This window comes from Canis aureus, chromosome 11 (assembly GCF_053574225.1).
Source record: "Canis aureus isolate CA01 chromosome 11, VMU_Caureus_v.1.0, whole genome shotgun sequence".
NCBI lineage: Eukaryota > Metazoa > Chordata > Mammalia > Carnivora > Canidae > Canis > Canis aureus.
In genome coordinates, this window is record NC_135621.1 from 30,402,398 (window position 1) to 30,416,977 (window position 14,580).

General features: G+C 47.3%; 1 protein-coding gene across 1 annotated transcript in view; it reads right to left on the reverse strand.

Annotated features, from left to right (window-relative positions):
• The window catches only part of NCF4 (neutrophil cytosolic factor 4), a 74,513-nt gene that overhangs the window by 30,099 nt on the left and 29,834 nt on the right, over positions 1–14,580 (reverse strand). Inside the window, exon 2 of the mRNA XM_077914646.1 lies at positions 3,671–3,785. Within this exon, the coding sequence (XP_077770772.1) occupies positions 3,671–3,684 (14 nt within the window). The 5' untranslated portion in view covers positions 3,685–3,785. The remainder of the gene's footprint in view (positions 1–3,670; positions 3,786–14,580) is intronic.

Genomic DNA, 14,580 nt, shown 5'->3' on the forward strand with positions numbered 1-14,580 from the left:
ATTTTTCTAAGTCAGATGTTAGACTTCCTGGATGGTTTTTTCCTAAGTCTGTTTCTTCCCCGCATATTTTCCATCTTCATTTCTTCCTGTTTTATCCTTGGAGCTATTTCTGTGACATACTTTTCAAGCCTACTGCTAAAATTCCTATTTTGGCTACCTTATATTAAATTGTCAACATCTCTCTCTTCTTTTCTGATTATTTGGTTGTCATAGCATCCTATTCTTGTTTATAGATTGTATCCATCAGCATTTGCTTTGTAACAAACAACTTCAGGGACGCCTGGGTGGCTCAGTGGCTGAGCTTCTGCCTTTGGCTCAGGTCGTGATCCCGGGGTGCTGGGATCGAGTCCCACATTGGGCTTCCTGCATGGAGCCTGCTTCTCCCTTTGCCTGAGTCTCTGCCTCTCTCTCTGTGTCTCTCTTGAATAAATAAATAAAATCTTAAGACAACAACAACAACAACTACTGCAGAAATCTCCACTGGTGCACAACAATAAGCAATTCATTTTTGCTCATGCATCTGTGGCTTGACTGGAGTCATTTTGAAATCCAGGTGATTCATTCTTGAGTCCAATCCAGAGGGACAGTGTTTCTTCCAGGCTCTTCTTTCATCTTTTCAGTTTGGTGTCTCTGTTTTACATCAACAGCTTTCCTTATGTGTCTAATACTCTTTGGTTGTTTGCTACCATTTAACACAAATGTACTAAAAAGGCTGATCAGGGGACGCCTGGGTGGTACAGTGGTTGAGCATCTGCCTTTGGCTCAGGGCATGATCCTGGAGTCCTGGGATCAAGTCCCCCATCAGGCTCCCTGCATGGAGCCTGCTTCTCCCTCTGCCTATGTCTCTGTCTCTCTCTCTCTGTGTCTCTCATGAATAAATAAATAAAATCTTTTTAAAAAATAAAAATAAAAAGTCTTATCAGAAGCTCTGCAAGTATGGGTGAGGGCAAGTGGATTGACAGGTGTCCATTTAAGTGTTGGGACCGAAAAGCAGCTGTATCCTTGGGAACTCCTATTATGCTAGCAGGCATGGGTCTTTTTCTCTAGGAAATTCTCCAGTAACTTCTCTGACAGCTGCCATTCTCTGCTTGGAATATAGGAACAGGCTAAGGTGCACTGGAAGCCAGAGGACCAGGAAGATGTTCTAACTGTTCGGGATGCGGATTTCTAATTAAGCCCCATGTCTCTTCCCCACCCTCTGTCTGGTGACCTTGGTGTCCCGAGAATTCCCTCTCTGCCATCTCCAGAGCGTAAACCTCCTGCAGGAGGCTCAAGAGTCAGCCCTTGGCTGCCGGCTCTCATCTCACACCATCGTCCCCTCCACCTGTTGCCCTTGCATCTGGACCTTATTGGGATTCTAGAAGCTCACTCTCTTTCTCACTGGTGTGCCCTCTGTGTGCTGAGCTTCTTCGGCATTTCTAAATACATTACCATCATTCCAAACAAAGCCCCTTCCAAGGGTGTGTTGCAATCTCCCATCTCTTGATACCTCCTTCTCTTCTCTTTGTTTCTGTGGGATCGTGCTTTCTCTATTTTTTCTCTATAATGTCAGCGAATGCTCAGAAGGGAGAAGAAGCCGATGCCTACCTTTTCTCTGCAAAGGGGTTTCTCGCTTTGTATGTCTTCCATTCAGATTATGCCCAGGTGGTTACCCCTTTTTAATGACCCCAGAATTAACCAAACCATTTTATCCTAGGAACTAGGAAGGCATCTGCTATCACCTCCTCCAGGAGTAAAGCATGACAGGCATTTCATTTTTCCAACTGGCCATTTGCATTTGCATTTTTTAAATTTTTCTTTACATTATGCTTCTTTTCACAGATGAGGAACCTGTAGCTTGGACTGGAGAGTGAATTGCCCCGGGGCCTGAGGAGGGCCTGTGAGGCTCTACACCACATGGCCTGGGGCCCACAGCGTCACCTGATGGAGACCACAGTCCACGAGGAACATGAAGACACAAAGCAGAGGGGTATTCCCTTTGGGACAGTCATCCTACCTGACACTTGGGACACCCAGAGACCAGTGCACGGTCGCAGGGCGCCCCTCTCCACCCTAGCCACCACCACCCCCAGGAGCAACCATTTAACACCCTTCACTTTCTCAGGTGGTTACTAAACTGTTGTCTCAAAGGTTAATGCAATTTGCAAACCTATTTGGATGAAGGTTTCTGGGTGTCAAATCATTATTTTGCATGCCACTCCCTGCTGTTGGTATAGTGTGTGCCCAGGAAAGATGAGAAGAACAACAGGCTGGGAGCTCCCTGTCCTAGTCCTGAGTGAGCAGCCCCAGAGGGGAGGGACCTTTATGCTAAAGAACCAGGCCAGATGGGTGTCCACAGTGCCATGTGGGGAAGGAGCCTTTCCAAGCCCTGTGGATGAGTTCTGGAAAAAAAAAAAAACAAAAAACAACAACAACAACAACAACAACAAAAACGGGTCACCATGACACTGAGCAAGCTTCAAAATAAAAGCCTCCAAATGGTGATGGGCTGGAATTGGGGCAGAGCCAGAGGACAGGCCAGGGGAAGCTGGCGAGAGGGGAGTGAACAGGGTCTAGGGATGTGGAAGGAGCTTTCTGGGGAAACAGGCACAGCTGTAGCATTGCTAAAATATTGAGATGCTGGGATGCCTGGGTGGCTCAGTGGTTGAGCGTCTGCCTTAAGCTCAGGTCATGATCCCGGGGTCCCAGGATCGAGTCTCACATCGGGCTCTCCACAGGGAGCCTGCTTCTCCCTCTGCCTATGTCTCTACTTCTCTCTGTGTGTGTCTCTCATGAATAAATAAATAAAATCTTTAAAATATATATATTGCAATGCTTCTAAACCAGTCTGTTACAAAGCACTGCTCCTTGGTGCCTGTGCCTACCCCCACTCTCCCCTTGGACCCCAAAACCTCCTTACAATGCATCCACTAAAGGGTTAATGCCTGGCCCAGCAGGAGGCCCGCAGGACACTACTCAAAGACCAGAGGACCCTGATTACAGATTTCAAATATGACCCTTGGAAAAAAACCATGTCATGAACAGACGCGGAAGCCAAGATGGCTTACGGAGCACTCCCTTTATGCACTGTCCCACCGGCCCATATATCAACCAAGGTTTACCAGGGCCACCCCACTGCTGCACACCAGGCCCTGGGCTAGGACCCAGGAATCAAGCTGGAGGCAGGTAGGCTCAAAGTCAGGGGAGCCTCAGAGATCTGGGACTTGGTTCATTTAGCTGAAAATGGAGTAGGAGGGGAGATGGAAGAGGAGAGGCAGATAGGTCAGCAGGGGACAGACCAAGGAGAACCTTGTAAGTCAAACTAAGGAGCTGGAGCTTTATCCAGCAGCCCAGGAGCAGTTGCGGGAGGATCTCGGCAGGGCAGGTGCCAGATCGGATTTGTGTTTCACGGAGAACACCATGGAAGCCAAGGGGAAGATGGGTTGGAGCAGGGCAGGACCGAGCAACCAGGGCAGGGTTGAGAGGCTCTCAGAAGAGGGGAATGGGGATGGACAGACAGAGCGCAGGGTCACAAACTGCATGGCTTATTCCATAGAACCATACTGTGTACCGAGCAAGTTCACGATCATCCCCCATCTGAAAGACCGGGGGTGCTAAGTCTACGGAACAGAACCAGTAGCCCACTTGCCCAGTGTTCAGCACTGCCCTAGGGGCTTCACGTGTTACATACCCCATGAGGTACATATCCCATGGTTCCCATTTCACAGGTCAGGATACAGAGGCAAAGAGCGGGTACATAACCAGTCCAGGATCACGCTACTTGGGCGCGGTAGATCCAGATGATCCTAGACAATGCGAGAAGAGAAAACTCAGGAACAGACTCATGCTGGTTTCAAAGACACACTCATTCTCTGCGAAATGGAATTTCCTTCATTCTAAGGAAGTCCCAAGAACAAAAGGTGGAAGAGACTAGAAAGAAATGCGAACCCAATATAATGAATTCTCCAACAACCTAGGCTGCCTTGTGAAGAAGAAAGCTTTTAGTTGATGGCAGTTTACAAGAGTGAGGCTATGCCTTTGTGGGGTGAACCGCCCAGAAAAGAGGGACATCCCTGAGAAAAGACCCAGAGGTGTGGATAGGACGGGGGCTCCGGATCCAGACCAATGGAGTCCAAACCCTAGATTGCTACTTACCAGCAGAGTGACGTGGGGAAAGTTATTAGCCTCTCTGGGGCTCAGTTTTGTCATCTGTAAGATGGGGCTAAGGATAGCTCTAACTCATAGGGTGGTTTGAGTGAGTTAATTCATGAACTTACCATTACTAGCATCCTCTGGATGGTGGGTGGCAAATGGCACTGGCTCCAGGGAAATAGGTCGAGAGCTAGTTAATGAGGAAAAACAATCTTTCTCTGGCTTCTCTTGAGGGGCAAGCTGCAAGCAAGTTCCAAATTCTAGATGGTGAGCTGTGCCAGGTTTGCTTTAACTCCTGCTCTCTTTGTATTTGCTTTTCAGCTGTCCTCCCTTAGGGTTTAAAAGCTAAAAGTCTTTTGACAGTTTCAGGTTGATTCCACCACTCTCAGGACAAAATGCAGGAAGGAGTTCGGGGGCCTTGGTTGGGAGGATTAAAAGGATGGCAGTGACCCCCCCTCCCAGCCCTTCAGGGCCTAATGGAAGTGCAGGGAGGGGTCAAGTCCAGACTCCAGGGAAGGTCTGCCCATTGCCTACTGGGACACTGGACTCTCCAGACTCTACCTTTGTCTCATTCTGGTCACACTCTTGCCTGTCAGGATTGTAAAAATAGAAAACCAAAACCAAGAAGTGGGAGATAGCTCAGTAAGTTACATGAGAACATCCATCTCATTTCTTCCTGGTGAAGCCTTATTTCTGATGCAAAATGCAAAAACCAGACAACCTGATTCTTCTTCTTCTCCTTCTTTTTTTCTAAGACCTGGGTCCAAAGAACAGTTACTGCCCCCAAATCAAATTTACCTTGTGCATCAGCCAGGGTCCAGCCCCAAATAAGAAAGCACACCAGTTATTTTAACAGAGAGAATTTGCTATAGGGAATTCTTTGGACAGGTGTTAGAACCTAGAAATTCAGAGAGGGGACCCCGCAGATCTCTGGACCTCTTGAGAAGAGGACACTATCCAGTTGGCTCTGGGACACTGAAGGGAGGCAATGGGGCTTTAGGGGTGCAGAAAAAAATTGGAAATGGTTACCAAGTGCTGCCACCAAGATGAAGGGCCATTGCTAAGGTGAAGAAGTGAGGCTCATGCTGCTCAGGAGAACTTCCCCATCCAACCTTGCAGTCTCCCTCTAGCGCCCACTAGTGGCAGAGCCTAACAGGCAGCAGCCTGCTGCAGAGAAAGGGGTTTGCAGAGTTCCAGTCCCAATGCCACAAAGCGAATCATAGAAATAGTTTTGGGGCTGAGGTGATAACTTAATAACGAGCCCACTCTGAAAGGAGAACTATCTTCACCACTGGGACTTGCAAAGAACAGACCCACAGGCCTTGGAACACCCCCCACCCCCAAAAGCATTACTTAGAGGGATAAGAGTTCTTTTAGAAATAAATTCTGATTTATGTAACTTTTATTGTTTACCTCCTATGTGCCAAGCACTGTGCTGGGCACTGTGGGGAGGCTTGAGGCCAAAAAGATCTTCAAGGTTGCGTGTTCAAATGCTGACTTTTTATAAAGAAAAAAATTACAAGATAAATGCTGGCTCGATTATTGCCTGGAGGGTGACCTCAGATAAGTCACAATTATGACCTCTATCTCCTTGATCATAAAATGCACACAAGTGGTCACCTTATGTGTAGACCTCAGAGCATAACTAGAAAAACTGCATGAGCTAAAGAACATAAAGTGCCCACACTGCAGCTGGTCCTTCTTTCCCTCCTCCTTTTCATTATCCCCATTTTGGTCTCTCCTCTGCCCCTGGTCTTCCTTCTTTTCCTCCTCTTCTATCACCACCATCATCACCATCATCACCATCATTACCATCGCCACTATTACCATCCCCATCATGATCATCATGATTATCACCATCACCATCATCATCACCACCTACTGATGGAGATTTAAATTGTTTATAGCTTATTTTAGTATGACCAGAATATTCAGGAAGAAATATTCCTTTGGGAGCATATTTTTTTTAAGATTTATTTATTTATTTTAGAGAGAGAGAGCACATGTGCGCAGGTGGAGGCTGGGGCAGAGAGGGAGAGACCCTCCAAGCAGACTCTCTGCTGAGCGGGGAAGCCCACTCCACTTGAGGCTCGATCCCACAACCCATGAGATCATGACCTGGGCCGAAACCAGGATTCTGACTCTTAACCAAATGAGCCAAGGGAACGTATTTATAAATATCCATAGGTAACTACCTAGTGATAGAATTTCTGGGTCAAAGGGCTTGTGCATTTTTAATTTGGGTAGAAATCACCTTTCAGAAGGGAAATTTATGCTTCCTCTTCTCATTGCCATCCCTGGATATGATCACACTTTAAATTTTTTGCCAACCTGATAAGTAAAAGTTAAATTATTTCATTTTGATTTGTGTTTCTTTGATGCTAGATGAGGCTGAGCATAGTTTTATACATGTATTGACCATGTGTATTTCTTTCCCTTCCACCCTCCTGTTATGCCCTGGGATTCTTTTTTTTTTTTTTTCTATTGGATTGTTCATCATTTTCTCATCAATGATGAGCATTTTGTAAACCAGGGACAATCGACCCTTTTCTGCTATGTGTGCGGCAAATATTTTTCTTTCCATTTTGTTGTTTGCTCTGGACTCTATTGATGGCATTTTTTTGCCTAGCACAAGTTCCACATTTTCATAGAGTCACATGTGCTGATTGATTTATTTATGGTTTCTGGGCAGCCTCGTGGTTTTAAAGCTGTCCCTCTCCTTGTCAGCAGGTTGAAGAGATTGCTCTGTGTGCCTGGGTGACTCAGTGATGGGCAATGTCCCTGGGCTTGCCCTCTGTCACCCCTACATTTGGGATGCTGCCCCCTTGGAAGCTTAAGCACACGTGACCCTGAGGTCAGCTCTGCAAGGGCTACTGCCTCCCCTTTCATGGCCAACTTCGGGAAGCACCCCACTTTGCTTCTCCCCTGACATCCAGCTCCTTTTAAGGAGCTATGCATCTTATATGTTCCCTAATCCTCCAACTAAATTTACCAGCTCTTGCTTGCAGCCAAGACATCAGCTATATTAAACTTTGGAGTTGCTAACACGGTGTATCAGATGCACCTCAGTGAGGAGTGGTGGGAGCAGACACGCCCCATCTGTCCTGAGGGCTGGGTGTCAAGCTCTCTCTGTCCTTCCTAGCATCTTCCTTCACCCAGAGACACCATCGTCCCACCACTAGGATGCCACTTACATTGATTACCATTCCACCATCTCAAGGATGCATCCATCCCACAACTATTTACTGAAGGCTTCTTTTTGCTAGGCACTATTCTGGGAGTGGGGAAGCCTTTGAGGTTTCTTCTGAGCAGGGGAGGCGAATGATGGATGAATAAATATGTGATCCCCAATCAAGCAGCAGAAAGAGCCTTGAAGAAAGTAAAGCAAGGAAAGAGAAAGAGAGAAGTGGAGGGGAGGCCTGGATGGTGCTGAGGACATGGTGGCCAGGGAAGGCCTCTCCCACGAGGCCACATTTGCACAGAAACCCAGATGAAGCACTAGAGAGAGCCATGAGGCTAGATATCTGGGGAAGAAGTTTCCAGGAGGAAGGGAGAGCTGGAGCCAAGGCTGGGATGTCAGAACACGAGTGGTACATGGTGGGACCAGTGGCGCTGTCGTAGCTTCTGCAGTGAGGGGGAAGGAAGAAGGAGGTGAGGTCAGAGAGAGGGCCAGTGGAACGTCCAGAGATTTGCAGGGGTAGGTGGTGGGAAAAAAAACTGTGATTTTTCGGTGCTTGAAGGACTCAGTCCATTAAGTATCTGCCTTCAGCTCAGGTCATGATCCCGGGGTCCTGAGATCCGGCCTCGCATCAGGCTCCTTGCTCAGTGGGGAGTCTGCTTCTTCCCCTGCCTCTTCCCTCCACCTCCACCCTGCTCATGCTCCCTCTCACTCTCTCTCTCTCTCAAATAAATAAATTAAATCTTAAAAAAAAAAAAAAAAAAGAACTGTGATTTCCTTCCATGTGTGACAGGGAGTCACAGAAGGTTGAGGACTGGGAGCAAAGTGATCTCATTTCCATCTTTACGGGGTTTGGTTTGCATTTCTCCTGTCTGGCAGCCTCCATGCAGGGAAGGCCAGACATGGATTCTTGCTCCCAGGAATCTGGCAGCTACACGCGAGCTCTAACGGCAGTGCTGCCGGCGCCTACCGCCCCCTCTGTTCCGCGCTTGCCTTGCGCAAGACTCCTGCTCTGGGCCCAGTCACGTGCAGCAAGATCCGCTAGGCCTAAACTTGCACCCCTCTCACCTGCAGGGAGGGAGCCCCTCGGCCACCCCTGGAGACCCAGCAAGCCCCTTGTGCAGGCCCAGTGACACCCCTGAGTCTGATACAAGACCCTCGCTGCTCCTCCTAGCTCCGAGGACCAGGTGGGAGAGGCAGGGGATGACTTTTCTGTGCAGACACCACAGTCCAGGTCTGGCTCTTGGGGCTGAAGGCTCCAGGGCTGGAATGGCCAGCACACCCAGAGCTGAGCCAAACGTGCCAGCCTGCGGCCCACAGGAGGAGTGATTGTAAAGCACCATAGCACATATGCTCCCTCCCAGCTCCCTCTCCAACCATGGCAGGTGAGGCACAAGATACCCCCAGGGGCAGCTGAGATGGGAGTGTCAGAACCAGGCCAGGGGCCCAACTATAGTTCTCTGACTTGACAACCACACACACATACACACACACACACACACACACAGAGTCCACTCCATAGAAATAGGTCCCATCACTCGTTGCTCCAGAGGGAGGGCCCCCAGACCCAGGATCACCTCCAGGAGTGTCTTGTTAAGCCTCAATTTCCACCATTAAATCCCATCTGGACCCCCAAACTGTGCATATACATGACCATGGCCAAGCCTCACACACCTTGGTTTTCACTGAACACACAGAACAGAATATGTTGCTAAAAGTGCTTCTTAGTCATTCACAGTGCTCTGATCAATTAGAGTTTGAAATTTTATGCCAATTATGGAACATACTGCCTTTTGGAGGGCTAAATCATGGAAGTGTTCCATATCTAGGTCTACTTTTTGAAGGATCTGGAAATGTCATGTGTGCAAATGTACTTCATGCTCAGTTCAAACATAAACACAACCACGGCTTCTTTTAACGCATTCTTTTATCTTCCTGCACAAATCTTCCTCCGCAAAAAATTAGCTTTGCAAAGAGAAAAAGGCATCCGTCTACCATTTCCTCCATGAGTTCATTCTTTTTAGTTATAAAGATGATGGTAAACATGAGAGAGAAGCTCTCAGGAGCTGAAATGATGAGTCAGCACTGCTGGGGCCTTTTGAATATAATCAAAGAAGAAGAAGCTAGAAGTTAAAACATCCCTTGACAGAGGAGCCTGTCATATCAGGGGAACATGCAACAAGTCTGAGCAGATGAATTTCCTCCTGGCATAAAACATTCCTTCCGATCACAAAGGAATCTGCTCGGAAGTAACTCCAGACCATCACAGAACACTTCCAGGACAGGTGCTGAGTGACGAACCAAACTTTGATGGTGACAAGAAAGAGCAAAAGTACGTGTCTCTGGATTCCACTTTGCCCTTCCCTGAGGTCCGTCAAAAGCTAAATCCCCAATCCTCACCTCACCTCTGCCAGAGAACTGTAAGTCTCTCACAGCCTAGTGTGGATTAAACTGTGTATGACCAGAAATCATTCCACAAGACCCTTCTAGAAGAGCCCCAATGCTATTGAAAAACAAAAGGTTTGCTGGGGCACCTGGGTGGCTCAGTGGTTGAGCGTCTGCCTTCAGCTCAGGTTGTGATCCCGGGGTCCTGGGATGGAGTCCTGTGTCTGGCTCCCTGCAGGAAACCTGCTTCTCCCTCTGCCTGTGTCTCTGCCTCTCTCTCTGTCTCTCATGAATAAATAAATAAAATCTTTAAAAAAATGTTTACTAAACTATTTATGACCAGATGGACAGCCAGCCAGAGAATTGTAAGGAGAAAAAGGGGGAGAAGGTCAAGATGAAGACCTAGTATCGACAAGTCAGCCTGGCTCCATGGCATCTTTCTGTACATCCACCATCGTTTGTATCAGGAAACAAGAATTCCCAAAATGTGTCAAATCATGAAAGACACACCAGGAGAAAAGTTACCAGAATATTTAGGAAAACAGGGTTTTGTGGGCCTCATCCTGCTCTCTTGGAGAGAAGGCTGCAATGAAAGAATCTTAGTTAACTTTTGGTTTTCCAATGCTTATTTCTCAAGTTTATTTGGCTACAGAATGCTCTGCTCATGAAACATCTGAAACAGTAAGTAAAATGGAAGTATTTTCACCTAAACTTTAGCTGAGGATCCAAGACAAGAACTGCCAACCGTTTATCACATTCCAAAGTGGGATTCTAGGTTGCCAATTTCTTTTTTCTTTAAGGGCCAGATAGCAAATACTTTAGGCTTTGTGAACCTTAGCTCACAATATATATTTTTTTTTTTTTTTAAGAAGTGGTTGGCTGGATTTAGGCTCTAATTGCCAACCCCTGTACTCGACTCCTTATGCTGGTCTTGTGAAAATGAAAGAGTCAAAAAACAATTTTCTGACACTTGGTTTATCCCCTGGAAGCTATAAAGGGGTTAAAGTCAGAAAGAGAAGTTGAAGATTGTAGATTTTTCTTTAGAGGAAGTCATTGGAGGGCCATGTGCCCCAACCGAAAAGACTAATTTTTTGAGGTGTGTTTTGACTATCTATTACTGTGGAAAAGACCATCTCAAGACCTAACCTTCAATGATGCACTTATCACTTGTTGTGCTGAGCACTGGATGTCATATATAATCAATGGTTTACTGAATTCTACTCCAGAAGCCAATATTGCACTGTATGTTCAATATCCAAAATTTAAGTTAAAGAAAATGATATACTATCTCTAATGATTCTTTGGGTTTGGCAGTTGGGTAGTTCTTTTTGGTCCATGTAATGTCATTTGGGGTTACTCATGTGCCTACACTTAACTGAGGTTCTGGCTGCAACTACAAGGCCATAGTGGCTTCCCCCACAAGTGTGGCCCCCCAGTGGGTGGACAAGCTGGGATTCTTCCTCTCCCTATGGGCTCTCATCATTCCTTGGTGTAACTCAAGTTCCATTACATGGTGGCTGGATCCTAAGAAAGCAAAAGTGGAAACCGCAAAACATCTTGATGCCTAGGCTGTGATGTTCACAGTGTAACCTCTACCCATTCTGTTGGTCCATGCAAGTCGAAAGGACATCCCAGAGTCAAGGGGATGGAGAAATGTATTCCTTCTGATGGGAGGAGTGACATGCACATGCAAAGTTAGGAGAAATTGTAGGTGGCCATGTTTGGAGATAATCTACCACCATCTTCCCTCTGGAAGTTGACAGCTCTCCAGCAGGCAAAATATGCCCACTCCCTCCCGAGAACCACCCCCCACCAAAGTGTCATCCAATCTGGGCATCCATTCAAGGCCCACATGCAGATGAGGTTCCTCAGATGCATCTTTTCTTGATCTGGTGACTGAAGAACTGAAAGGGTCATTTATTTGCACCCATCTTCTATCCACACACACCCAACACAGAATGGGGATAAGAACATGGCAATGGATGCTTTCAATAAAAAATGGCAAGAGGGGGTGCCTGGGTGGCTCAGTCGGTTAGGCATCTTCCTTCGGCTCAAGTCATGATCCCAGGGTCCTGGGATTGAGCCTTGCATCAGGCTTGCTGCTCAGCGGGGAATCTGCTATTCTCTCTCCCTCTGTCTGCCACTCCTCCTGCTTGTGCTCTCTCTGTCAAATAAATAAATAAAACCCTTAAAAAATGAGAAGAGAAATAAGAGAAGGTTCACAGCAGCCAAGGGGCCATAGCAATTTAAAATCCCGCTAGGCACATGTTGCCATTAGAACTGTTACTCCCATGAGTTCAAATCGCATATCTGGTACCAACGTCTTTGTCAGCTTTCTATTGCTGCACAAGTGTTCAGGCCAACATCCAGTGCCTTAAAACACCAGAAACTATTCATGTGTTCGCAATTCTGCAGCTGGGCAAGGTTTGGTGGGAACAGCTCATCTCTGCTCCACGGGGTGCTGGCTGAGATGCTTCATCAAAGGCTTTGCTAGCATGTCTGGCACCGCAGAGAGGGACTGGAAGCACTGGGGGCTAGTTGGGCTTCTCTCTCCCTCTCCCACATCTCTCATCCTCCAGGGTCTGTCACTCCACCCATGGATGTCTGCACGTGATGACTGGCTTCCAGCTGCATTATGTTGGTCAAAGCAAGTCACAGGGCAGGCCAGATTGAAGAGCAGAGGAATAGACTCTGCTTCTTGATGAGAGGAGACACAAAGAATTCTCGACTGTGCTTGACCCACCCTAGTCTGATCTTAAGCCAGAAATATCCCACGTGTCGGGTGCACTCCCTCCCTCCTTGGATCCCCCAATTCTCCTCCCATTTCTTAAAAAGATTTTATTTATTCATTCATGAGAGATGCAGAGAGAGGCAGAGACAGAGGCAGAGGGAGAAGCAGACACGCCCTGAGCTGAAGGCTGATGCTCAACCACTGAGCCACCCAGGTGCCCCCCCCTTCCTTTTCTAGAAATGGCCCATGTCTGCAAAAGACTAACTTTCTCAGCTTGCTTCCTGCCTATAGAAAGCTGAGACTGCAAACACCTCTTTTCAGCTTGAACTGTTTCTCTGAGTCCAGGCTGATGGTTCTTTCACCAACCATTTTTCTTGAAAACTTTGTATGTTTCCCATGAATCTTAGTGGAGTTTACTCTGTGCCCCTAAAAGACCCAGCCACAGTTCCTTCCAAGACAGATTTCTCCTACTTTGAGCATAGCAGGCTGTGTGGTAAAATGCCCTTCAGTTCTGCCCCTACTTAAAAGTGTCCCCTTTCTGCAACCTTCCGGGAGCAAGTTTCTGCTCATCTTAAAGCCTCCACCCATCTCTTCCCTGCCTTCCCAGCTCCACCTGCCTCCAGTCCCAACGCCAATGCCATGTCTTTTCAGTTTTGTTTCAACAACATTCACTTCTAGGTACCACTTTCTTTTTTTTTTAATTTAAATTCAATTTGCCAACATATAGTTTCAGATGCAGTTTTTAACAATTCATCAGTGTCATATAACACCCAGTGCTCATCACACCACGTGTCCTCCTTAATGTCTGTCACCCAGTTACCCCATCCCCCCACCCACCCTCGGTACCCATTTCTATGGCAGTTTCCTACTGTTGTAATCAGTGGCTTAAAACAGCAACATTTGATGTCTCATGATTCCATAGGTCAGTGGGGCTCTGCTGGGCGGTTCTGTCCCACACGGGGTCCCTCATGTGGCTGCTTTCAGCTGAAGTATTTGGAATGGTGGGGGGCCAGTTTTTCATTACTCAGTAGTCTAGGCTGAGCTTCTGGTACTTGGTGGCTGGCTCCCAAAAGAGCAAAGGAGAAGCCGCACAGAGTCTTGGGCTCCAGGATCCAAGACTTGCACAATTCCTCTGTACCCTCATGATTGGTCAAAGTGAGTCACATGCTCATCTCCATGCATCAAAGGGGCAGAGGAATGGACCACCTCTTGCTGAGATTGGTGGTGTGCACATCCAGATGAGAGGAATGATTGGTGGCTGTCTTTGCAGATTAAGCCACCATGGAGTGCTCGAGAAGCTCCAAGCCAGACCAATGGCAAAGGTTGACCCAAATGTCCCGGGCACTCATGGCCTCATGGATTGTTGTCTGGTGCATGGAAATGGCCAGGGGCAGCAGAACTCTGATTGACAAGGAGCTGTACTCCCAACTGCAGAAAGTCTCATGCTCTCTGGGGAGTTTATTTGCTGCAGAAGTGGCCACACAGGAAAGCGAGCCAGCATGAGATCATCTTAGATCCTGTCGTTGGCCAGGGCACAGGAGGGTGAACAGGCCTCAGCAGAAAACCAATTGGAGGGGTCCCTGAATGCCCAGGGATCAAGAGAGGACTCTTCACTGTCCTTCCTGGGAGATGTGACCTGCATTAGGGGGAGGAGTCCCTACCAGTTAGATTGAGTACTTTTAATTATTAAATAAAAGTGGATATGCTAGTTACTGAACTGACAGATTTAGGGTGGCTACCAACCAGAGAGAGCTTTTTATTACCTATGAGTGGGACGATTTCCTCTAGGGATGGAGCAGGAACTAACCCCACAGCATCGGGTTGGGCGAGGGAGAAAAATTGCTTCTGGTTATACCTGCTCGATTGACATGACAATTATACATCTGTTTCCATCCCAGGAGACACGGCTTGGGAAAGATTCTCAGCGAAAATTAGCAGACGCACTGAAGCCTCCTAAGACCAGCAGGTCCTAGTTCACAGGGTGACGGACGTGCTCATTTCTGGCTTCGTGGAGGAGACTATCCCACTCACTCCCGTGGATAAGATACCAGAACACCTCATGGGATTTATATCCTAATGCTGCCCCCTATTAGTCATGGGATCTAAAACAGTTCACTTAATTTCTCCACACATCTGTTTCCTCTTCCATTAAATG